The 19,806-nt window shown below is 40.0% G+C and overlaps 1 protein-coding gene across 1 annotated transcript in view; it reads left to right on the plus strand.

The window, feature by feature from the left end:
- Positions 1-19,806, plus strand: part of LOC133014794 (zinc finger protein 236-like) — a 53,399-nt gene that overhangs the window by 32,291 nt on the left and 1,302 nt on the right. Inside the window, exons 18-31 of the mRNA XM_061082059.1 lie at positions 1,789-1,940; positions 2,336-2,512; positions 2,964-3,264; positions 4,335-4,438; positions 5,661-6,086; positions 7,196-7,332; positions 9,296-9,527; positions 9,609-9,800; positions 10,664-10,822; positions 12,387-12,544; positions 12,693-12,821; positions 13,045-13,239; positions 15,235-15,364; positions 17,447-17,620. Of these exons, the coding sequence (XP_060938042.1) occupies positions 1,789-1,940; positions 2,336-2,512; positions 2,964-3,264; positions 4,335-4,438; positions 5,661-6,086; positions 7,196-7,332; positions 9,296-9,527; positions 9,609-9,800; positions 10,664-10,822; positions 12,387-12,544; positions 12,693-12,821; positions 13,045-13,239; positions 15,235-15,364; positions 17,447-17,620 (2,666 nt within the window). The remainder of the gene's footprint in view (positions 1-1,788; positions 1,941-2,335; positions 2,513-2,963; positions 3,265-4,334; positions 4,439-5,660; positions 6,087-7,195; positions 7,333-9,295; positions 9,528-9,608; positions 9,801-10,663; positions 10,823-12,386; positions 12,545-12,692; positions 12,822-13,044; positions 13,240-15,234; positions 15,365-17,446; positions 17,621-19,806) is intronic.

Here is a 19,806-nt window from a genome sequence, read left to right on the forward strand (position 1 = left end):
CAAGTGCCCTGAAACCTAGACATTCAAATTTGACTCAAAACGGTGTGATTTATACCATGTTTTTAGCCTTAAGGTCCTCCGATATTTATTGTAATGACACCGTTTCGATGCAAATTAGAATGTCGGGGCTTATGGACACGTGCATGACACCACAGGAGCTTTTTTATTCCGTTTGTTTATTACATTTGAAGTATTGGTCATCATTTACTTAATTTTATTGGATTTAGCTGCAACTGAATTTTCCATTTTGGGTAAACTATCCCTTTAATCACTCAACCCAGGCATCACTGTTTAAGGACTGAGCTGCAGTTAATGACAACAATCTCATCCAACTAGCTATGGTATTATTACCTCTAGCAAGGAGGTAATGTTTTTGCTCATCCATTGGTTTGTTTTATTGGTTGGTTGGTTTGTTTGTCAGCAGGATTATGCAGATTCCCATAGAAGTTGGTGAGAGGATGGGACATGGGCCAAGGAAAAAACAATTAAATGTTTGCACAGATCAGGATTTCCCTAGGAGTAATTAATGGATCTTGATGAACAATATCTGGCATATTTAGGGGCTGGATTTATCTTTGTGTTGATCTAGCAAATTTATGTTTTCATAAGGGTTAAGGGTTTTTCAGCTGCTGTATAGATTATATAGAGGCTTGATTGACTTTGAGTGAACTGTAGGGTCTTGGTGGGGGTATACACTCTACTAAGTTCCGTTCTAGTTATTACTACGAGTTAGTTGTCAACTGTTCAGGTTCAAGTCTGACCTGATGAGGTGAGAAAAAACCTTTTAGGCACTTGTTAAAAATGCTGTAAAGGGAAGGGTCTTTCACAAATGGTACGATTAAGATTTTTCTTAATCAACTTACTTTAGTAATGTCCAGCAAACAGAAAAATTCTTAAATCAAATCAATTTTTTATGTGACCATCTTCTGTCTTTCAGCCAGCACCAAAAAAAGTGCTGGCATTGTTACGACCCTGTTTGTATATGTGATATGTGAAAACGGCATATCTTGTCTTTTTTTGTTTTACCTTTACAAAAACATATGCACAAATATTACGGTATGCAAACAGTGCAGCATAAAAGCCCCTATAAATCCAAAATTTATTTAACGATTCAAAATGTTACTTTCCCTCCCTATTGTAAATCCTCTGCTTCAGATTATCACCCAACATAATTAACAGTTGGCGGCACAGAACCTGCCCATGCAGCAAATAAACAAACCAAACCTTGTTTCACCTGCCAGCTGCTGTTGGGACAGTGAGAACTTGGCTGTCAGAATGATACAGAGGAAGTGGCATTAAGTTACTTCCCTGGGGTTTTTACTGGTGCTTATGATGAGTCATGTTTGTTGTGGACATTTAGCATTCTCTTGAATATCAGATTGAAAAAAAGAATCTGCATGACTCCTAGTTCAGAAGCTGCTACCTAATAACAAACATATTAATTAATGTCCTATTAATCACAACTGTTTGCTGTGCTGGCTCCTAAATGGTGGAATGAGATCCCCATTGACATCAGCACAGCAGAAAGTCTACACATCTTCCGCCGCAAACTAAAAACTTACTTCTTCTGACTATACCTTGAATAAAAGTTTAAACTAACAATTTCGTAGCACTTAAATGGCACTTACTTATAGCACTTTGTAGTTTGGCTTTCTTGAAGAAATAGTACTTTCAGGATTCTTTTTGTTCTGGGTTTGCACCCTCATGTTTGAATGCCCTTATTGTAAGTAATGTCATTTAACGCCTCTTTTTTCCCCATTATAAATATACCACTTTCTCCATCTTCAGGTGCCATTGGTGTAACAAAGGCTTCAAAAAGTCAAGCCATCTGAAGCAGCATGTGCGCTCCCACACTGGGGAGAAACCATACAGATGCCACCTCTGTGAAGGAGCCTTTGTATCGGCCGGAGTGCTGAAGTCCCATCTCAACACACATACAGGTGAGCTCGCTGTAATAAATCTCATAATTTCTTCTGAAATTTATTTGATTGTCTACACCTTTAAAGGTCATGGATGCTGTTAACTAGATTTTTTTGTGTTTAAATTGGAAAATATTTCTGCATATCAAGTGAAATTATCCCCCAAACCTTGGGGGTCATTCACATCACGATTACATTTCAAATAAACGGTTTTGAATGAAATTTGCAAAATGTATTCATAATCATCCATTCCTGTGTGCTGTGCAACAAGTGGGAAAAAGGTACACTTTGTGCCTAGGAAAAACCTTCAGGTCATGATCAGCCACGCAGCTCCATAGTAAAATTCCCTAAAATGTTTTTTTGTTCTTTTTTAATATAACTTCCTGAGACCTGTTGCTCTCATCTCTCACCAACAGGAGTGAAGCCCTTTAAGTGTAATGTTTGCGATGCCTCTTTCACCACCAATGGCAGCCTGAATCGCCACATGATTATCCACATCAAATCCTTTAAGTGCGCCATGTGCGACGACAGCTTCAGGACCAGCCAGCTGTGTAAAAAGCATATGAAGAAGGAGCATTCTGTGCACGAACAGAGTAAGGCTGCCAATATACCATTTGAATGTTTGATTTCATGACACATTTTCTTTCCACACTGAGTTATTAAAATCCGATTGCATCTCTACACGTAGGGAGAAATTAAAGAAACTGCAGGATATAAGCTTTCTAGGAACATGAGGATGACAGTAAACAGGGGAATGTACAACTAAATGATCAAAATAGAAGGGATGAGGAAGATGAGGAAAACCACCATTAGGTGTGATTAAAACAACAAAGAGACATAAAGCAGTATAATCTGAAGTTGTTATTGAGTTTATGTTCAGTTGACTTCACTTAATGCTCTGAGGAATGTTATTTCTAAGTAGAGTCAGCAGCAATAAACATGAAAATATATATTCATATATATCTCATGCTCTAAAACAAATCTGAAATACCTCCTATTGACATGTTGTTCTAATGTATTGATAATACACTCTTATTTTCCCAGTTATTGGTCTGGATAGTCAAGAAATTGAAGAAGATGAGGAAGACGAGGACAGCGAGCAGAGACTGTCAAAGAGGAGGGGTTTGGAGATCGTCACTTTCACGAAGGAGCAGGCGGCCGAGCTAGCGAAGGATCCCGGCGAGGAGGCTTCTGTGTCAGAGCGGATCCTGGCGCAGTCAGCGGCTGAGAGGGATCGCATCAGCGAGATTAAAGACAAGGCTGTGGAGCTGGAGACGGAACCGAAGTTTTCAAACTGTTGCGATTACTGTCCCAAGAGTTTCAAAAAGCCCAGTGACCTTGTCAGGTAATACTATCTGTGTCAGTTATGGAAACATGTTAGTTTGATATGTATTCACCAGACACTACACACTGCATGTTTCAAATAACAACAGTCTCCTTAAATTCAATCAAGCTGCATTGAATACACCCATATACGTTAGTTGCCTAAATGTGTTTCATTAAGAACCATGAATTTTCTCCTGGGTACACAGAAAACTGATCCAGATCCACATCACAATTTCTACCCCGACCTATACTGCATCCTTCACCCAAGTTTTGTGTAGACCTCTTCCGTTGTTGTGTTTTCTTGCTGGCAACAGGCAGATTTAAAATCTCCCAATTGGCAAACACAGCATATTTTTCTGTTGTATAAACCAAGCTTTGTTTCCCCCACACCCATGTGGCAAGGGCTTTTACAGTTCTTTGTCTATTTTAATGAAACTCATCCACTGAAATCGAGTCGCGGGTCAGCAGGTCGACCACTCTCTCCATGCAATCAACAGCGGCAGTTATGTGCCAGACGTCTCACTTAAAGATAAAAATGGCAATGATAACACAAGTTAGTAAATTATGCACAAGGCCACCTTCCTGATTATCTTTATAGCATTCAGAAAATATCTTCAAAGGGTGTGAAAATACTCTGACATGGGGGAATAATAGTGGTGCATGGTGTCAAGGATGCTTTATGAGATGTTCCAGAACCAGTGTTTCCTGTGGGAGAGAAGGACTTTGGTCTGAACTAAACAGATATGACACACTTAATGAAAAGGAAAAATGCAATGGGCTTTTAAATCCCTCCGGCGAATGTCTATTGGACATGTACAGTTCCAGATGTTCCACTTTTAATCGAGCGTTGGCGCTTCTGCTCACAGGCACTGACAAGTGAAGCACATTTATCAATTAGGTTTTCATATTTGGAGTTCGAGTGCATCGGAAGCTCATGTCACAACAGGCAGTGGGAGCTTAAGGCAGGAGATCAAAGTGTGCTCCTGGGTGATAACTAGTAATCACTGCTGTATTTCTCCCCACCAATAATCTCCCATCTGTCCATGTGCTCTTTCAAATGTGCTTGTGTTAATCTACCTCAATGTCCAGGCACATCAGGATCCATACTGGAGAAAGACCTTACAAGTGTGGTGAATGTGGGAAGAGTTTTACAGTGAAATCTACTCTGGACTGTCACGTAAAGACACATACAGGTTAGTATTTTATTAGAACAATTTGTTACTTAAATAATTTTGAGGTTGATATTGTTTTACTTTATTACAGGGTTCATATCGGTCATAGCATTTTTGGAACATTGGGAATCGTAGTCAAATTGATTTGTTTTATCAGTGGCGATGCCCCAATCATTATGTATTTAAAGTGAAAGTGCATAATAGCCAATTTCAGAATACGGTATAACAGGATTCTCAGCACAGAGGATGATTCAATCATGTCAGAGGGTCCCTGGATGTGTACACAGTGGAGGACCTGATTAGAATAAGTCTTGAGGGAACCAGCTTGGAGGAGATGGATGCCAAGACGGCCGAATAGATGAGCTTCAGTCAGGGCAGAAGAGCTAAAGGGCCAACTACAAGGGTAGGCCTTCAGAAGTGCCAGCCCCTAGTGGTCCTCAGGAGGATGTGCTCTAAAGGGAGGGGAACGAGAGGCAGATGAAGTTCCTAGTTTACTTGTTTTGTTGTAGTTGTTATATTGTAAATGTATTATATATTACCATAACATGTATCAGTTAACCAGTGCTACTAGTGGAAAAAGTTAGTGTAGAGCCCTGAATGGTCACAGGAGACACATTCAGGGCCCATTTGAACACAGGAACATAACACTAACCACTTCTGATCGGATCTCTCCAGATGGATTTTAATACCAGGTCTAAACAGCTGTTTTCTATCAAACTGCAGGAAAATACACAGCCTGGCTTATCACCTCTGTTTAAATAACATGTTACACCTTGTTCAGATACAATAATGAAGATAAAAATAGTTTGCTGTTTTCCCATTTTTCTATTGGCAAAGCATATGACTCTCAGCAAGAAAACCAATAAGGATATTTCCTATAATGTTGAACTAAATGCATGTGTTTGTGTGTGTGTGTTTGTGCGTGGCAATATATATGGCATTATATACCTGTTATTCGTATAATATATTTCCAGTTCAAATGTGAACTTGAAACCTTGTATTTTAGCCGAATGAAAAGTTTAGTTAAATGAAAAGTTAAAGCATCCTCACCTGATGGCAAACTCTCAGGAGCAATCTTTTTTATTTTAATTTGGCAAAATTCAGGAAAGTTACATCATTGCTTAAATAATCTATTAAAGACGAAGAAAAGAGAGGGGACTTCTTTAATTTTGACCAAAGCGACATAAAGCAGTTGAAGCTCATATTTAGTTGACCTAACCTAACGCTCTACTTATCTTTGCAGGTCAGAAACTTTTCAGCTGCCACATGTGCAACACCTCCTTCTCTACGAAGGGCAGCTTAAAAGTGCACATGCGCCTCCATACGGGCTCCAAGCCCTTCAAATGTCCCTTCTGTGAACTCCGCTTCAGAACATCAGGACACCGCAAAACCCACATCCAGTGTCACTTCCGTCTAAACAGCGAGAGCCGCAAGTCCAAGCGGTCTGCATTGTTGGCTGCTCAGGCCGGTCAGTGTCAGGACCCAGGGTCAGGTCAGGGTCAGCTGCCGGGTGCTTCGGAGGCTCTTCAATCTGTGGGTCTTCTACAAGCAACCAACTCTGAACCCAGCATTTACCTCCCTGCCAACCAAGTCCTGACCGGGCAGTTTGACCAGAATCTGCTGCCGCCGGGGCTGGTGGGACAGGCCATCCTGCCGGCCTCTATGTCAGGTAGGGATTATGAATCTGTTGATACACGTATACTCAAAGAAACAGAAGCTGCTTTCAGACATGCACTGAACCCCACTGCATAATTTCTGAAGAATGTCCCAAAATGTCCAAGTCAGAGGACAGCAGGATTATGTCCTGAGGATTCACTGCGAGCGAGTGGGCGTGTTGATGATGTAGCCAACACTTGACAGGCGCAATCTGAAAAAGCTAAATGAATATAAATATCTCAGGATGTAAAAATAAGAGCTTACGGTGACGAGGGCGGATGTGGCTGCTGTAAACAAAAACATGTGATCTCTGCAGCTGAATTAATACATAATGTCCTGCTTGCTGCGCCACCTCTCACGTGAACGCTGTGGACTGACCTGTCTGATCTGGACAGTTCATGTCTGAAAACAGCCTAAGAGAGAGGTTTGTGATAAATCCGGGCAGAGCAGTGGGAGAACATTTGCATTCGCAGCAAGTCTGTTTGTTTCAGTGATTCCATTTTTTTATTAACTCAGTGTGTTGAGTCTTATTGACAGGACCATAAAACTAAGGTAAAAAAAAATGTATTAGTCCAAGAGTCACATAGAGGACCCACCAATTTCACATTTTCATTATCATTTGGCTTCTACTCTTAATGTCGGACCGATGATTAATGCTCTGAAGTTTGTGGGTGTAACAGAAATTCTGCAGAAATCCTCAATTCCAGTGTCCTCTGATCTCTCGGTATTCAATTGGCTCCATCATTGCTGTAGCTCAGGATAAGATGAATTACATTACATACCTGATGAGAAGATGCTTTATCGCCACAAGCAGGTTTCATCATCTGGTGGAAAAACTAAAAAAATGTCAAGATTCTCACTCAGCCTTTCGAAACTTATTCATGAAACTTCTGGGATATTCTTACTTCAACAGAAAGCATCTTTGCATGCTGTAACCTGCTTATCAAGTCATAAATAGTTGATTAAATTAAGAATTTATGATAATTCAATATTTGTTGATTATAAAAAGTAAACAAATATTGATGCAGAAAAGCAGGCCTTTGTGTCGCTTGGCTTACTGGAAGGTTAATTAGTCATATTAAAATAATATATTGATATTATGTGTGTGTGTTTGTGTTGCAGCTGCTGGAGACCTGACTGTGTCTCTCCCAGAAGGTTTGACCACACTGGATGGCATCCACCTTCAGTTGACGCCAACTAACCTGGTGTGCCCCAACGTACAGATCTCTGGCATCGATACCAACAACATCACGCTACAGGTAACACACAAAAACACACACGTCCTACTGAGCCTTGTTTTATTATCCATGTTTTTGTAATCACCTTGTGTTGTGGAGTCAAAGGTCAAGGTCATTGTGACTTCACAAAAGCCTTGTGAACATGTTAAAATAATATTCATGAGCTTATGAGCCAATCATAGAGACACGTACTCTCTGTAATAGGCCTATATATAATGGTATCTGTGTTTCATCACTTAATATTACATATATAAAGTATTGTGGTAAACATGCTGGATAAAACGTTTAACCCAGGCTGGCTCTTGTCTGTGGGTTATATATTTTATTATTTATTATATTGGCAGAAATTGAATATAAAATAATCCTAGTTATGTTTTCACTAGTTTGAAATCATCTAAATTGTTTTCTTTAACCTAGAATGGGCCCTATAGATTTAAATACTTTATATTTACATCAGGAGCAGGTCCTCTTTATTGGTGGCCGCCATTAAAATGCTACCCCAGGTTTTCTTTCATGTTTGGAAGGGGAGAGTGAGTTAAGGGTAGAGCTGGGTGATAAGGAAAATTATCTTTTTTCATATCAGATATCGATATATATCATGATATAAATCAAATAACCAGAAAATATAAATACATGTTTGCACATTTGTGTTTTTGTCCATATTCTTGCGATGCACATACGTTTTTTTCTTCTGCAAAAACCGATTGTACTTGCTCCTACATCCTGTGCCAATGCACTTTACTTATAACATTTCATACAAATCACTACAATGAAAATGATTATATAATGTACGCAGTCAGCTATTTTTTCTATTGCCTTTTTCTATTTCTTTATTTTCGTGTTTACATCATTATGACCTGCCTGCTGCTGTAACAACTGAGTTTTCCTGGTGTGTGGATCTATAAAGTTTTATCTTATCTTATAACGATCAGCGCCACTGCACTGAGGCGCATTACTCCACTGGTCAATTAGTGACTCTGCTCCTCTGATGTTTTCTAATCACTCACAATTAGAACTGATCTTTATAAATGATTGCTGAATTCATATTTATTTTCCTGGATAAGCGGGGCATCGCTTCTTCTGCAACAATGAAGTTTAAACGCCACGTTACGTCATAATCTTTGGGAGGAACATCTTTCTGCAGGATTGTGTGTGTGTGTGTGTGTCTCCGCTCGTCTCGGCCCCTCTTCACACACAAACTGATAAGCCCCTGGGATATTCACCATCTAGTCCTATGTTGTTAAATAGTTGGAAATCGATGATGTCAGAAAAGTTATATCGAGATAATTATCTATATATTTTTATCGCCCTGCCCTAGCTAAGCGGTATTCAGCTGCAACATGCAACTTCACAACTAGATGTCACGACATTCTACACACTGAACCTTTAAGTAGAAGATGGACTTATCTACAAAATGCATAGTTAAAAATGAAACATTTTTAAATGTTTATACAACATTAGAGCCTTATTTTAGTTTTCTACAGTTTCAGATTGTAAAGGGAAAGGAGCACAATGCAAACCCTCCTCCTCAAACCTTCAATCAGCAGCCGTAGGCTCCTCTGAGCAGCTGCTCAGCTCCATGAATATTCAAATAATTTATGTCCACAAGGGAGAGTTCTATAAGCAAAGTAATCTGCTGATAGTGTTGTACAACAAATGTTGCCTTAAAATAAACAGAGCTGTTTAAGCTCACAGCACAGCTCACTGAATCATGCCAACATTATATGTACTTTGTACATTACCTTTAGGCATGATGTGAACTGTAATTCTAGAACTTGAGAATGTGATTATACCTTATATTGAATTGGACTAAGAATGATATAAAGTGTGAGGGATGAAAATGAGCAGTCGAGTGAAATCCCAAAGCACCAGAATGAGATTCAGCAGAGCTGCAGTATCGTGTAAAAGTAGTGGAAAGACATTTAGATTTCCCTTGAAACCTTGGCCTACCTCTGTGATCTAACGTATTCCTTCCTCTTCCTAGATTGACCATGCCCTCCTCCAGCAGACCTTGCAACAGGGCGGCCTTCTCTCTCATCCCCTGAGCGTCGACAACGGCCTCATTTCCCACTCTAACAGCCAGCTCATGTCCAGCAACGACCCCTCTGTGTCGGCCAATGTCGTCATCCACCCACTGACCAGCCTGGCCCTGCAGCCCTCCACCATCACACCTGCTCAGGTCACGATGGCTGGCCTCTCTGAGCAGGATGCCTCAGGTACGTTTGCTTGGGGAAAATGTAACCTGACACTGAATAATAAACGCTGAATAACTGCATCATTTACTTTGGTTCTTACAGGTTCTCATGACCTAAGCCATGTACTAACCAGCTCTGGGCTGGTAGCCGGAGGCAGCAACGGTCAGGAGATCACACTGACCATCAACAACTCCAGCTTTACGCAAGCCTTAGCCCAGGTACAGGCCCAGGCCTCAGCTGCTGGTTCTGGTGGTGGGGCAGGAAACCCTCAAGAGATTACCCTAACCATATCAGGTATGAATATGATCTTTAAAATAACATGCAATTACAAGGCTGTATACATGTACTTTCTCTTTTAACAAATACTAAACCAGAGTATCAATAGCAAACTAAAAAACGCTCAAGTACCACATTTATTGATTTCCTCGCCCAGTTGAACTCGTTTGCCAGGAGAGAAATAACAAACCCAATAACAACTCACATTAATTATTTTCTTACTTTGAAGCTGCTTCACAAATCAATAATAAAAGCCTCAGTATAAGCGGTTATGAGCCCTGCATCTTCTTCACACGACTATTAAAATATATATATCAGCAGAGGATAAAAGCTGTATCCACTGTAGAGGGAAAATGAGCTTCTGAGCCCCAATGAGTCAGCATAGATCAATGCTGCTGGCATGACTGGAGCAGTCAGAGTATTTCCTCTGGCTTTTAACTATTCTTTCATCAAAAATCTGATATACAGTTTGTTCATTGTATTCTGATTTAAATCCTTTAAACAAAGTAAATAGCAAAAGTATCATTTGTATTTATAAACTTTTATTTTAAACTTCTGATTCATAACCCTGTTATTTATTTTTCTGTCTCTGCACCCTGACATTCTGATTACTGTTTTGTTCTTGTTAATAACAGAAAGTTTCGAAGAAGTGAATAGTTCTCAGTGCATGCGTTCCAGGCAAAATGTCTGAAGTCACTTTCAGTCTTGAAGTTGGTCCAAATTTAAGAAGCATTCCTTGAAGATGTAAAGAACATCATTGTTCTTCCTCAAGTTGAATGCAATATTCTACACCCTATCCTACCCTAATGAAATACAATTAAAACAATAGCTAGTTTTCTTGGATTCTGGATTTAAAAGGCCTTTTTGCCACATTCCTGCAGGTCAGGATCTGCTCCCCCAGCATAGCAACCTCAATGGTGCCGAGATTAATGGCAGCATCAGACTGGCATCACCGCTCAGTGGCCAGACCACAAGTGCAACCTTGACCATCAGCAGTGACCACCTCCTACCTCAGAGCCCCGCCAGCACTGGAATGGCAGGTGAGGACTGGTATACAAATGTGTGGGCAAAAATAATATCATTCTTAAAATTCATATAGTGAATTCAAATCGGCCTCAGTCCCTAAACCAACTGTTTTGTTGTGCAAGGCTGATAATTGTGCAATTTTAGTTCCTTTGAAAAAAAAAACACCGCTCACTCTGCGTTCCTTTCATCTATGACAGAGTTAAGTTGAAGACATGCCACTGAGCTGAGTGCATCTACTTGCAGCTTTGTAATGTTAATTGATTACCTCCTTGCCCTTTTTTAAATTGGAAAAGCCTCTCAGACAACCTTCATGGTTACAAATAAACCAACCCCTCTGTTTCAGTCAGCTTTTTTATACTTTTCTATATTATGTTTTCTGGTCATCCTTTCACATCCATGCACAAACATTCGCTTGGACTCAAGGATGAACTGATTTGATTTTAGTAGCAAAAGGTCGAGGTCATGGTGGCCTCACAAAGTATGTTTACGTTTTTCATGAACGCGACATCTTAAGATCATCTTGAAGAAATATCTTGAAATATTTCACAAACATTCAACCTGACTCAAAGATGAACTGATTTGATTTTGTTGCCTTGAAGGTCAGGTTCACATTGACCTCACGCTCTGTTGAATGTGATATATCAGGACTGCCCTGAGTTTCATTACAACTGGCACAATTCACATGGACTCATGACCTGATTAGAATTTGGTGGTAAAAGGTCATAACACATGCTTATCCTTATGATTGTAATATCTCAGGGACACCTCAAGGGAATAACATCACATTTGGCACACATGGTCACTTGGACTGAAAGATTTACTGAATAGATTGAGTGGTCAAACGTCAGGGTCATGGTGACGTCACGAACACCTCTCTTACCTGAAGTGGAAAACATTCCCACCACTTCACAAAGACACACAGAGTATCTTTGCTTGCGTTGATTGGACCAACACATTCTTGTGTCTCTCTATGCATATTCAGTTCAACCGGCGCTTTGACAGACAAATTGTCTGGGGCCCATATTTATTAAACTGTGATGTTGGTTATTCACCAGTAACATAATGGAAGTTCCCATCCTGTCAAAACCTTACTCATTTGGTCAGTAGATTTTTTTTTATCTGCAAGCACCCCGCTGGTTACAGTGACCTCAATTGCACCATTGAAGGATTTTATTCCAAATTAATCTCCATTTCTTATAATGAGACCATCCTTCATTCTGAGAGTTGTTATGTTAAATTAATTTAAATTGACAATGTTACTTTATTTATTTAAATAATTTCCATTCAAAGGTTCTTTTTTTACATCTCTGATCTTTCTCCTCATAAGTCCAATGTTGTTATGAAAATATATAATCAAAAAAAAACTTAGAATGAAAACACAATACCTGTCAGAGAAGTAAATCATCAAACATTTATTATCCTGCACCAATTCCAGCAACTTCCCACTTGAGTATAGTGTGAATACAGCATTGGCTACAATGCGTATTCAACCAGGGACTCCTGCTATTGGCTAAAACTAGTCACTGCAGTAAAAAGCTCAATGAGTCTAACACACAGTGTCTATCTTCAACTTTTCAGGAAACAGCCTGACACCTAGCACCACCCTGTCACACACAGCTGTGTCCCAGAGCCTAGTGATGTCACCAGGAGGCGACGCCAGCGATGGCAGTGTGACACTTACCCTCGCTGATGCACAGGGAATGCTGGATGGCGTCACACTAAATCTCAACACACAGGTAAAAAATAGTTGTGAACAGACTAAATGTCCAAATTGGCCACAAATGTGTTGACTGCAGACCAGTTCAAGTGATGTAATTATCATTGTGTGAAGATCATAGGTAACACAATGTTGTTTGACAGATGTTTTATCCTTCTGCTCCTCAGAGTCAGACATTTCCTGCAGTGCTGAATGACTCTGGTCTGTCGGGGCAGTCAGACGGCTCAGGCCAGCAGGTCATACTGGTCAGCCACCATTCACAATCTGAAAACGGAGCGTCAGACAACGGGTACAATGTGAGTGTGTTTGACTCAAGGGGGAGATGCCAAACAAAGTGAAATGAGAAAATACTTGAAATGGCAACTCAAGCTATCTTGATGGGAAGTGGACGCTCTTTGTCTGCTGAGAGTTGCGAACCTGTTCACAGACAGTATTACGTTTTTGACACAAAACCAGACTGAACACACTACGGTTATGTATGTGTATGAATCTTAAGTTATCAATGCCTGTGTGTTTTAGATTCCTGACGATGGAGATAAGGGAGAGAAGGACACACAGATGGAGGGTGAAAACCGGAACCAGTGCTACTACTGTAACCAGGTGTGCCAGAATGCCAACTCCCTGCGACGCCATTGCAGGCAAGCTCATGGCATGGACCGCTGTCACGTCTGCAGTCTCTGTAACAAGGCTTTCAAGAGAGCTACACACCTGAAGGTAAGAGTCGATTGACAGGCATTTTGCACTGCTTCCTCTCTATAGGCAAAGTGGCCATTTAATTTTAACAGAAATGAGCATTGTATATGAATGAATAATATTCATGAAAGAAACGCATATCTTATTTTTTGTCATCTGTGCCCCCCCCCCTCCTACTCAGGCCGAAAACACAATAGATTTAAGGGTCAGCGAGGAAAGTGTGGTCTCTTTGTATGAGGCAAAAGAAGGAATCTTATCAAATTGATTTCAGATAGACTCTTGTAAACTGTCTCTCTCCACAACAAAACAAAACACTTCAACTTAGTTGAGTGTTTCGCATCCCAATTATGGAGAGAGCATGTGTCCTTCTCTATTCTCTCCATTCTCTTCATGTCATTGAAACATCCGAGCACATGTCGACTTCCTCAGATCTGGAGGACGGGGAGGATATGGCTCCATTCTTTTTTAAACAAATCATGTTTCTAAGAAAAAGCCCCTGTGCCACAGGCTTTTACTTTAATCCACGTGGCCTCAATATGCTGAGCAGTTATTGTCTCTCATGACACTGAGATAAGGTACATGTCACAGTGAGAGTGGCCAATCTTCATCCTCTCAGGGTCCCCAGGCTGCTCATTAGTCTACAATGAGATGTTGATTTGAGATTTTTTAAAAGGCCCAGCGGTGAGAGAGATAAATTGGTATCGCTTTTTGTTTTTCATTTTATTAGCCTGTGGATAATAAATTTGCAATTTTAATTATAGCCAGAAAACCTAAACTATGGCTTTATAATTAGAACACAGAAGAATAATGAATTGCAGCAGCTTCTCCTCGACGGGCAGTGCTACATGTGCTAGAGAACATTGGTAGCCTCTCACAGGGAAGAGCCGAGCATTTCACATCACATGATCCAGACAGATTAAAGGGGAACTGTGTATCGGTCCACTGTGGCCTCCAGCTTCTGTTCCCGTCTAAAGTTACCTGGTCATTTTTTTACAACACATGCATACACAGACAATCAGAACATGCATTAATCGCGTGTCGGAGGTCGCAATGGTGGATCCAGTTCGGTGGATTCTGTATCGTGCCAGCTGATCGTCGTTGTAATGGAGGATCCTTTGTCGCGTTGGCATCGGATGATGAGGGACCACGACCGAGGCGGCAGCTGATAATGGATTCTAACTGGCGGCGGTGGACAATGACTGTGGATTATAGTGGATCCCATCCTGATGCTGGATCGTGGTCTTGCTGCTGGCCAGAGACTGTGATTGCAGCGGGACTGCCTGACACCTAGTATTGAAAAATGTTTAGCCTAATGGATGCTGCTAAAAATCCTGATGATGTTTTCTTACACCTGACATCTATTGCACTTCTGTCCGTCCTGAGAGAGGGATCCCTCACATGTGGCTCTCTCTGAGGTTTCTACATATTTTTACCTGTGAAAAGGGTTTTTAGTAGTTTTTCCTTACTCTTGTTGAGGGTTAAGGACAGAGGATGTCACACAATGTTAAAGCCCCATGAGACGAATTGTTATTTGTGAATGTGGGCTATACAAATAAAACTTGATTGATTGATTGATTAATTGACCTCAATGTAGGGTTGGACATTTTCAAAGGTTGTAGAATTTTCTAAAAGAAAAATTATGAATAAAATAAAATTGGGGGGAAACATTTTGGGGGAAAAGGTAGTGCTTAGGGCAAACATCGTGATCAAGGTAAACTAAGAGGATAGGACAGCAGCAAGTATTTTTCATTTTGTTGCATATTTACTCAGCTCTCGTGTTTTTTTCCCAAACGTACCCAAGGGACTGTAACAAACACTACCACCACCATGACTCTAGACACCCTCTACCCTTTCTTGATGCAGTTACATCCAGAATCAATCTTATTTCTGTTTCAAACGTCAGTTCTTCCTAAAGCCAAAAAATGAAAAACATCTTAAGCTCTAGTCACATGGTAGAGCAGGAACCTCGTGTCCTCGGCTGTAACGGTGAAATTAAACGTTTGGATCTGTGTTCAGGAACATGAACGGGTGCACCAGCCGGGCCCCTCACCCAGCTCCCAGAAACCCAGAGTCTTCAACTGCTCCTCCTGCGTGAAGGCCTTCGCCAAGCGCAGCCAGCTGGAAAGACACAACCGAACACACACAGGTAAGAAGGGAACATTTATTATGACTTTTGTTGACAATAACAATAATAACTGCATTATGATTCACATTAAAAGCCACTTTTTATACTTTTCTTCCATCACCTATGCAGCCTGAAAACTGTCTACTTAAATAAAGAAATTATTAAATAATCATGAATACATCGTAAAAGTAAATGAACCAACAATTTATGAAAGAATGTAATAATAACAATAATAATTCAACTTTATTCATTAACATTAAATTACAGTCTTATCATTGTTGTTTTATTATTACAATAATTGTTTTGTTCATTTAATTTACTTAAAAAAGACTAACAACATTTTATAAAGTTATTCTTGTATTAATTTATTCATTACTTTATTTCATAATGTCGAATTTGATTATAAAAACATGGGGGGTTTAGATATAACAGAACAGACTTTCACAGGATTATTTTCAGCAAACATTTGTGAGTTTTGAGGAGGTTAAACATTTGCCACCATCACAAATGTATGTCTTATCATGGGTAGATAGTATCAGTGTCATGGTTTATTTATTCTATACCATATGTCAGAAATCCCATCTTGTGCCCCGCAGCAACATAATTGTGATAACATGTGGAACTTTATTTGCTTCCATGTTGTTAAATTCCTAATTTTACACAGGGAAATGGCTTCCTACACCTTCCCACATAGAGCGATTATTGACATATAAAAACATATAAACGTGTTCAGATCAAGAAAGAGTCCTGACACAGTCAGTCCTGAACTACCGCATTCTTCCCAGCTAGATGTGATATTTAACAGGTGTCAGCTTTCACTCTCACTAATTCATACATTTATACAGACGCAGTGACTAAGCAGCTAAATGCCTCGAATGTCTCTCGTCCATGTGAAATCCCAGGCACCCAGGCATGATTATCAGCCCCCAATGCACATAAGAAGAAAACTATTCACTCTGCATATTACCATTTGAATAGACATATTTGAATACCGTTTATGAAAGATTACGATTGGTTCGTCTCACAACCTTGTGTAGTCTTTTTTTTCTGCCTTTTGTCTCTAAGCATCATTGAAAAAAAGTTACAGGGATAAAGCTTCCATTCTGTGTCTAATCTTACATTTTTGAAGTGTAACTGCTGTTCACTCGTGTCCCCATCTACAGCTTAAAGAATGTGCATTGAATGAAAGGGCTTTGGCAAGCACTCAAAAGGTCCCTCAAGTGATTTAGCTGGCATGTTTTCTGCATATATAGTTAGACATTTCCCTGCTATTCTGTTCTTTTGTATCAAGAAGACACTGCCAAGCATATCTAGATGTTGAGAAATGCTCTTTATATACTGAGGATATAAATTGAAGATTCTAGCAGCTGATTGAATGAAGTATTACTGACATTACAATTTTAACATAACTTCATAATAAAACCAGAAAAGATAAATAACATTGAATGCTTCTGATAAAACATCTAACCAAGAGTTTTATACGTGAGGAGTCAGAGTGCTAATTTGTTTTTTTTACAGCCCCTTTGGATAAGTTCAGGAGAATATCCAGACTTCAGTTGTCTGAAAGCAGCTTTAATATTCAGTTATTGTTTATACTGTCACCAACAAAGACAATGGATGTAGCCCAAAATGTCACAACATTGGGCTTTGAAGTAGAGACAAAACAATTATTGATTTCAGCGATTAGTCGATTATCTGCAGCAAATCATTTTATCATGTATTTAAGACAAAAGTCAAAACATGCTTTCCCATTATGAAAATGTTGGACCCCACTGTATATTGACATTTTTTGGGTTCAATACCTTTTGAGAAATCACATCTGAGAATTTAGAAATGAAATAGACCAAGTGGCTCAGATACAATGAATCAGAAGATTAGGTGATGATAAAAATGATCAATAGTTGCAGTTTTGCCTAATTTTAATTTAAGTAAGAGCTTTCAGCCTTTTCTTTCCGTCACATTAAATATTGTCTAATAATCTCAATCATGGAGCTGTTGCAATGTGCACAAGTCAGGTCGATGTACAATACCAAATATCCATTGCTCTGAGAGTGGTTTAAAGAAAAAAAGCTAAATGCTGCATTTGTCTATGTGTTTGTGCAGGCGAGCGTCCCTTCAAATGTAGCCAGTGCGACAAGGCCTTCAACCAGAAGAGCGCTCTGCAGGTCCACATGGTCAAACACACGGGAAAGAAGCCCTTCAAGTGTGAGATGTGCAGCATCAGGTTCACCCAGAAGAGCAACATGAAACACCACATGAAGAGATCCCACGGCTACGGTGAGCAGCTGGATGGCACACACACACACAAACACACACATGCAGGCTGTTTGTGCCGCTGGGCAAATGTGGGACATTTATCATCTCTCTTTTCTCTCTATTTCATCTTATCTCACTTTCTTTGAGGAACAGTAATTACCAGTGTATCAGGATAGATGCAAATTTGATAATGAAGTCCCTGGGGCCTCGAACTGTATTCGCCATCCTCCAGGAGCCATCCTGAAAGATTCTGTTATATTATGTTATATTACTGAGTTTAACAATAAGATGTTATATATCTGGAAAATTTGCAGCACTGCTTCACATTCAAGGAGAAACAGCTAACCTGTTTTCCAGCAATCAAAAAAACAGCAGCAATGTTACCGTTACTGCTAGTAACATTAAGGCCTCTAAAAATAAGTGGTTACATTAATCTCAATACTAACAAAATGACCATAGAGAGTTGGTTGGGATTCCCAATGTGCTGCACAAAACATGTATTCATTTTCATTGTCATCAGTTTTCATTGTTTCATTCATTTCATTTCTTTACATCCCCAATGCTATATTAATCAACCCCTTATACAGCAGTTTGAACCCTGGTTCCATTCTCCAGCTTGAGGTGTGCATGTGAACATGTCTTTGTATCACTTGGACGTCACACACAGTCCACATAACTACTTGTTCCTATTTCCTACATAAACAGACTGTGGTGACTAAGTTTTTATAAGGAACAGCTAACTAGATGGTGTCCTTGAGGCTGCTGACTGACGGTGTCGGCCTTCCCATGCTCGAACATCAACCGTCTCTCAAGCTCTGTTCTTCTTCTGTTGAGAACGTGACTGACAATGGCAGCACTCAGTCACCGTCACACCTACTGCTAATGTGTATACATACACACACACACACACACAATACTGTAGAGCCAGAAAACTGCAATGACAGATCTGTCATCTTTGTTCGTTTGAATATCTTTGATATCAGCAGACGCGTGTCCTGAATTGAAATCGTCAAATCTTTCTCTCTGTCTTGGTCAAGGTTTCCGGCTGTAGCTCACCTTTGGTTAACCTTGAACAAGAGTGGGACCGACACACACCCACACTGTTTTTCAAATCACTCTCTCATCCCGCCTCATAGCCTGGCAGGCACATATTGAAGTTGACCTGAGGAGGAGAACTATGCAGAGCGATCTGTTCTTCTTATTCAACTCGAAAAATCAACTCCACAAAAGTTTTGGAAACTTTCGTGCAGTTGATTATTCCTCACACTGACTGGGTGTCAGCTTATTTAAAACAGTCATGTGTGAAGTGATGCCTTCTGTAGTGTCGCCAGGAATGAAGCAAGATAGTAGCTTCTCTCCAGGTGTCGCCACATTGCTTACATCCTGCAAGAGCTGTAGAGAGTAAAGCATATATTTCCAGGTCAGGTCAAATATTTTGGAGACGTGTGAAACATTGTTAAACATCTGGAAAGTTGCCCAGTTTATAAGTACGACTTTGACAAGGTTACAGGGTCACACAGTCACCATCCCAGCTACGTGAGACTATAGCAGGGAAATATCATTTTTCTCGTCTGAAAACATTAGGAGAGAGGTTACTGAAGGGGAACTGAAAGTTTGTTTTGTTATGGAAGTCTTGTCTCTGGTGACGCCATTCCAATATTTCAACATTAAATCACATCTATTCTTTTTCTTATATGTTATTCATAAACCTTTGTAGATATATTTTTAATAGAACAAAAAAAAAATGCTAATGACTGAGGTGGTAGAAATCACACAAGGCATCGTTGGTCCTCTGCTTTTCAGGATATTCTGTCCTCAGTTTCATGTGCGAGTGTTTATTTACAGTCTTTGACAAGTCCATGTTGTTCGTCAATTTCAAAGAGACGGACTCTGGTGCAGTGTCTCTGCTTGTGAAAAACACCAGAGGATTCACACTCTCATACGCCTGCAACTTAATGAATATCTGTTTGAAGTGTTACATGGAGATATAGCGTGAAAATAGAGGGAAATAATTAAATGACTCCCACTGTAAGACTCAATTCCTCGTGTGGCCTCGAGCAGGAGACTGAAGCTCTGCACCGAAGTGACTCGCTTGTTGTTCAGTGCTGAAGTTATTTCCGGCTGAGTGTACTGTGACACATGACTCATGGCATATTCACAATGAGCATATTTCACATCTGTCAGCTCTTATTATGTCGTTTGTGTAA

Source organism: Limanda limanda, chromosome 11, assembly GCF_963576545.1.
Source record: "Limanda limanda chromosome 11, fLimLim1.1, whole genome shotgun sequence".
Classification (NCBI taxonomy): domain Eukaryota; kingdom Metazoa; phylum Chordata; class Actinopteri; order Pleuronectiformes; family Pleuronectidae; genus Limanda; species Limanda limanda.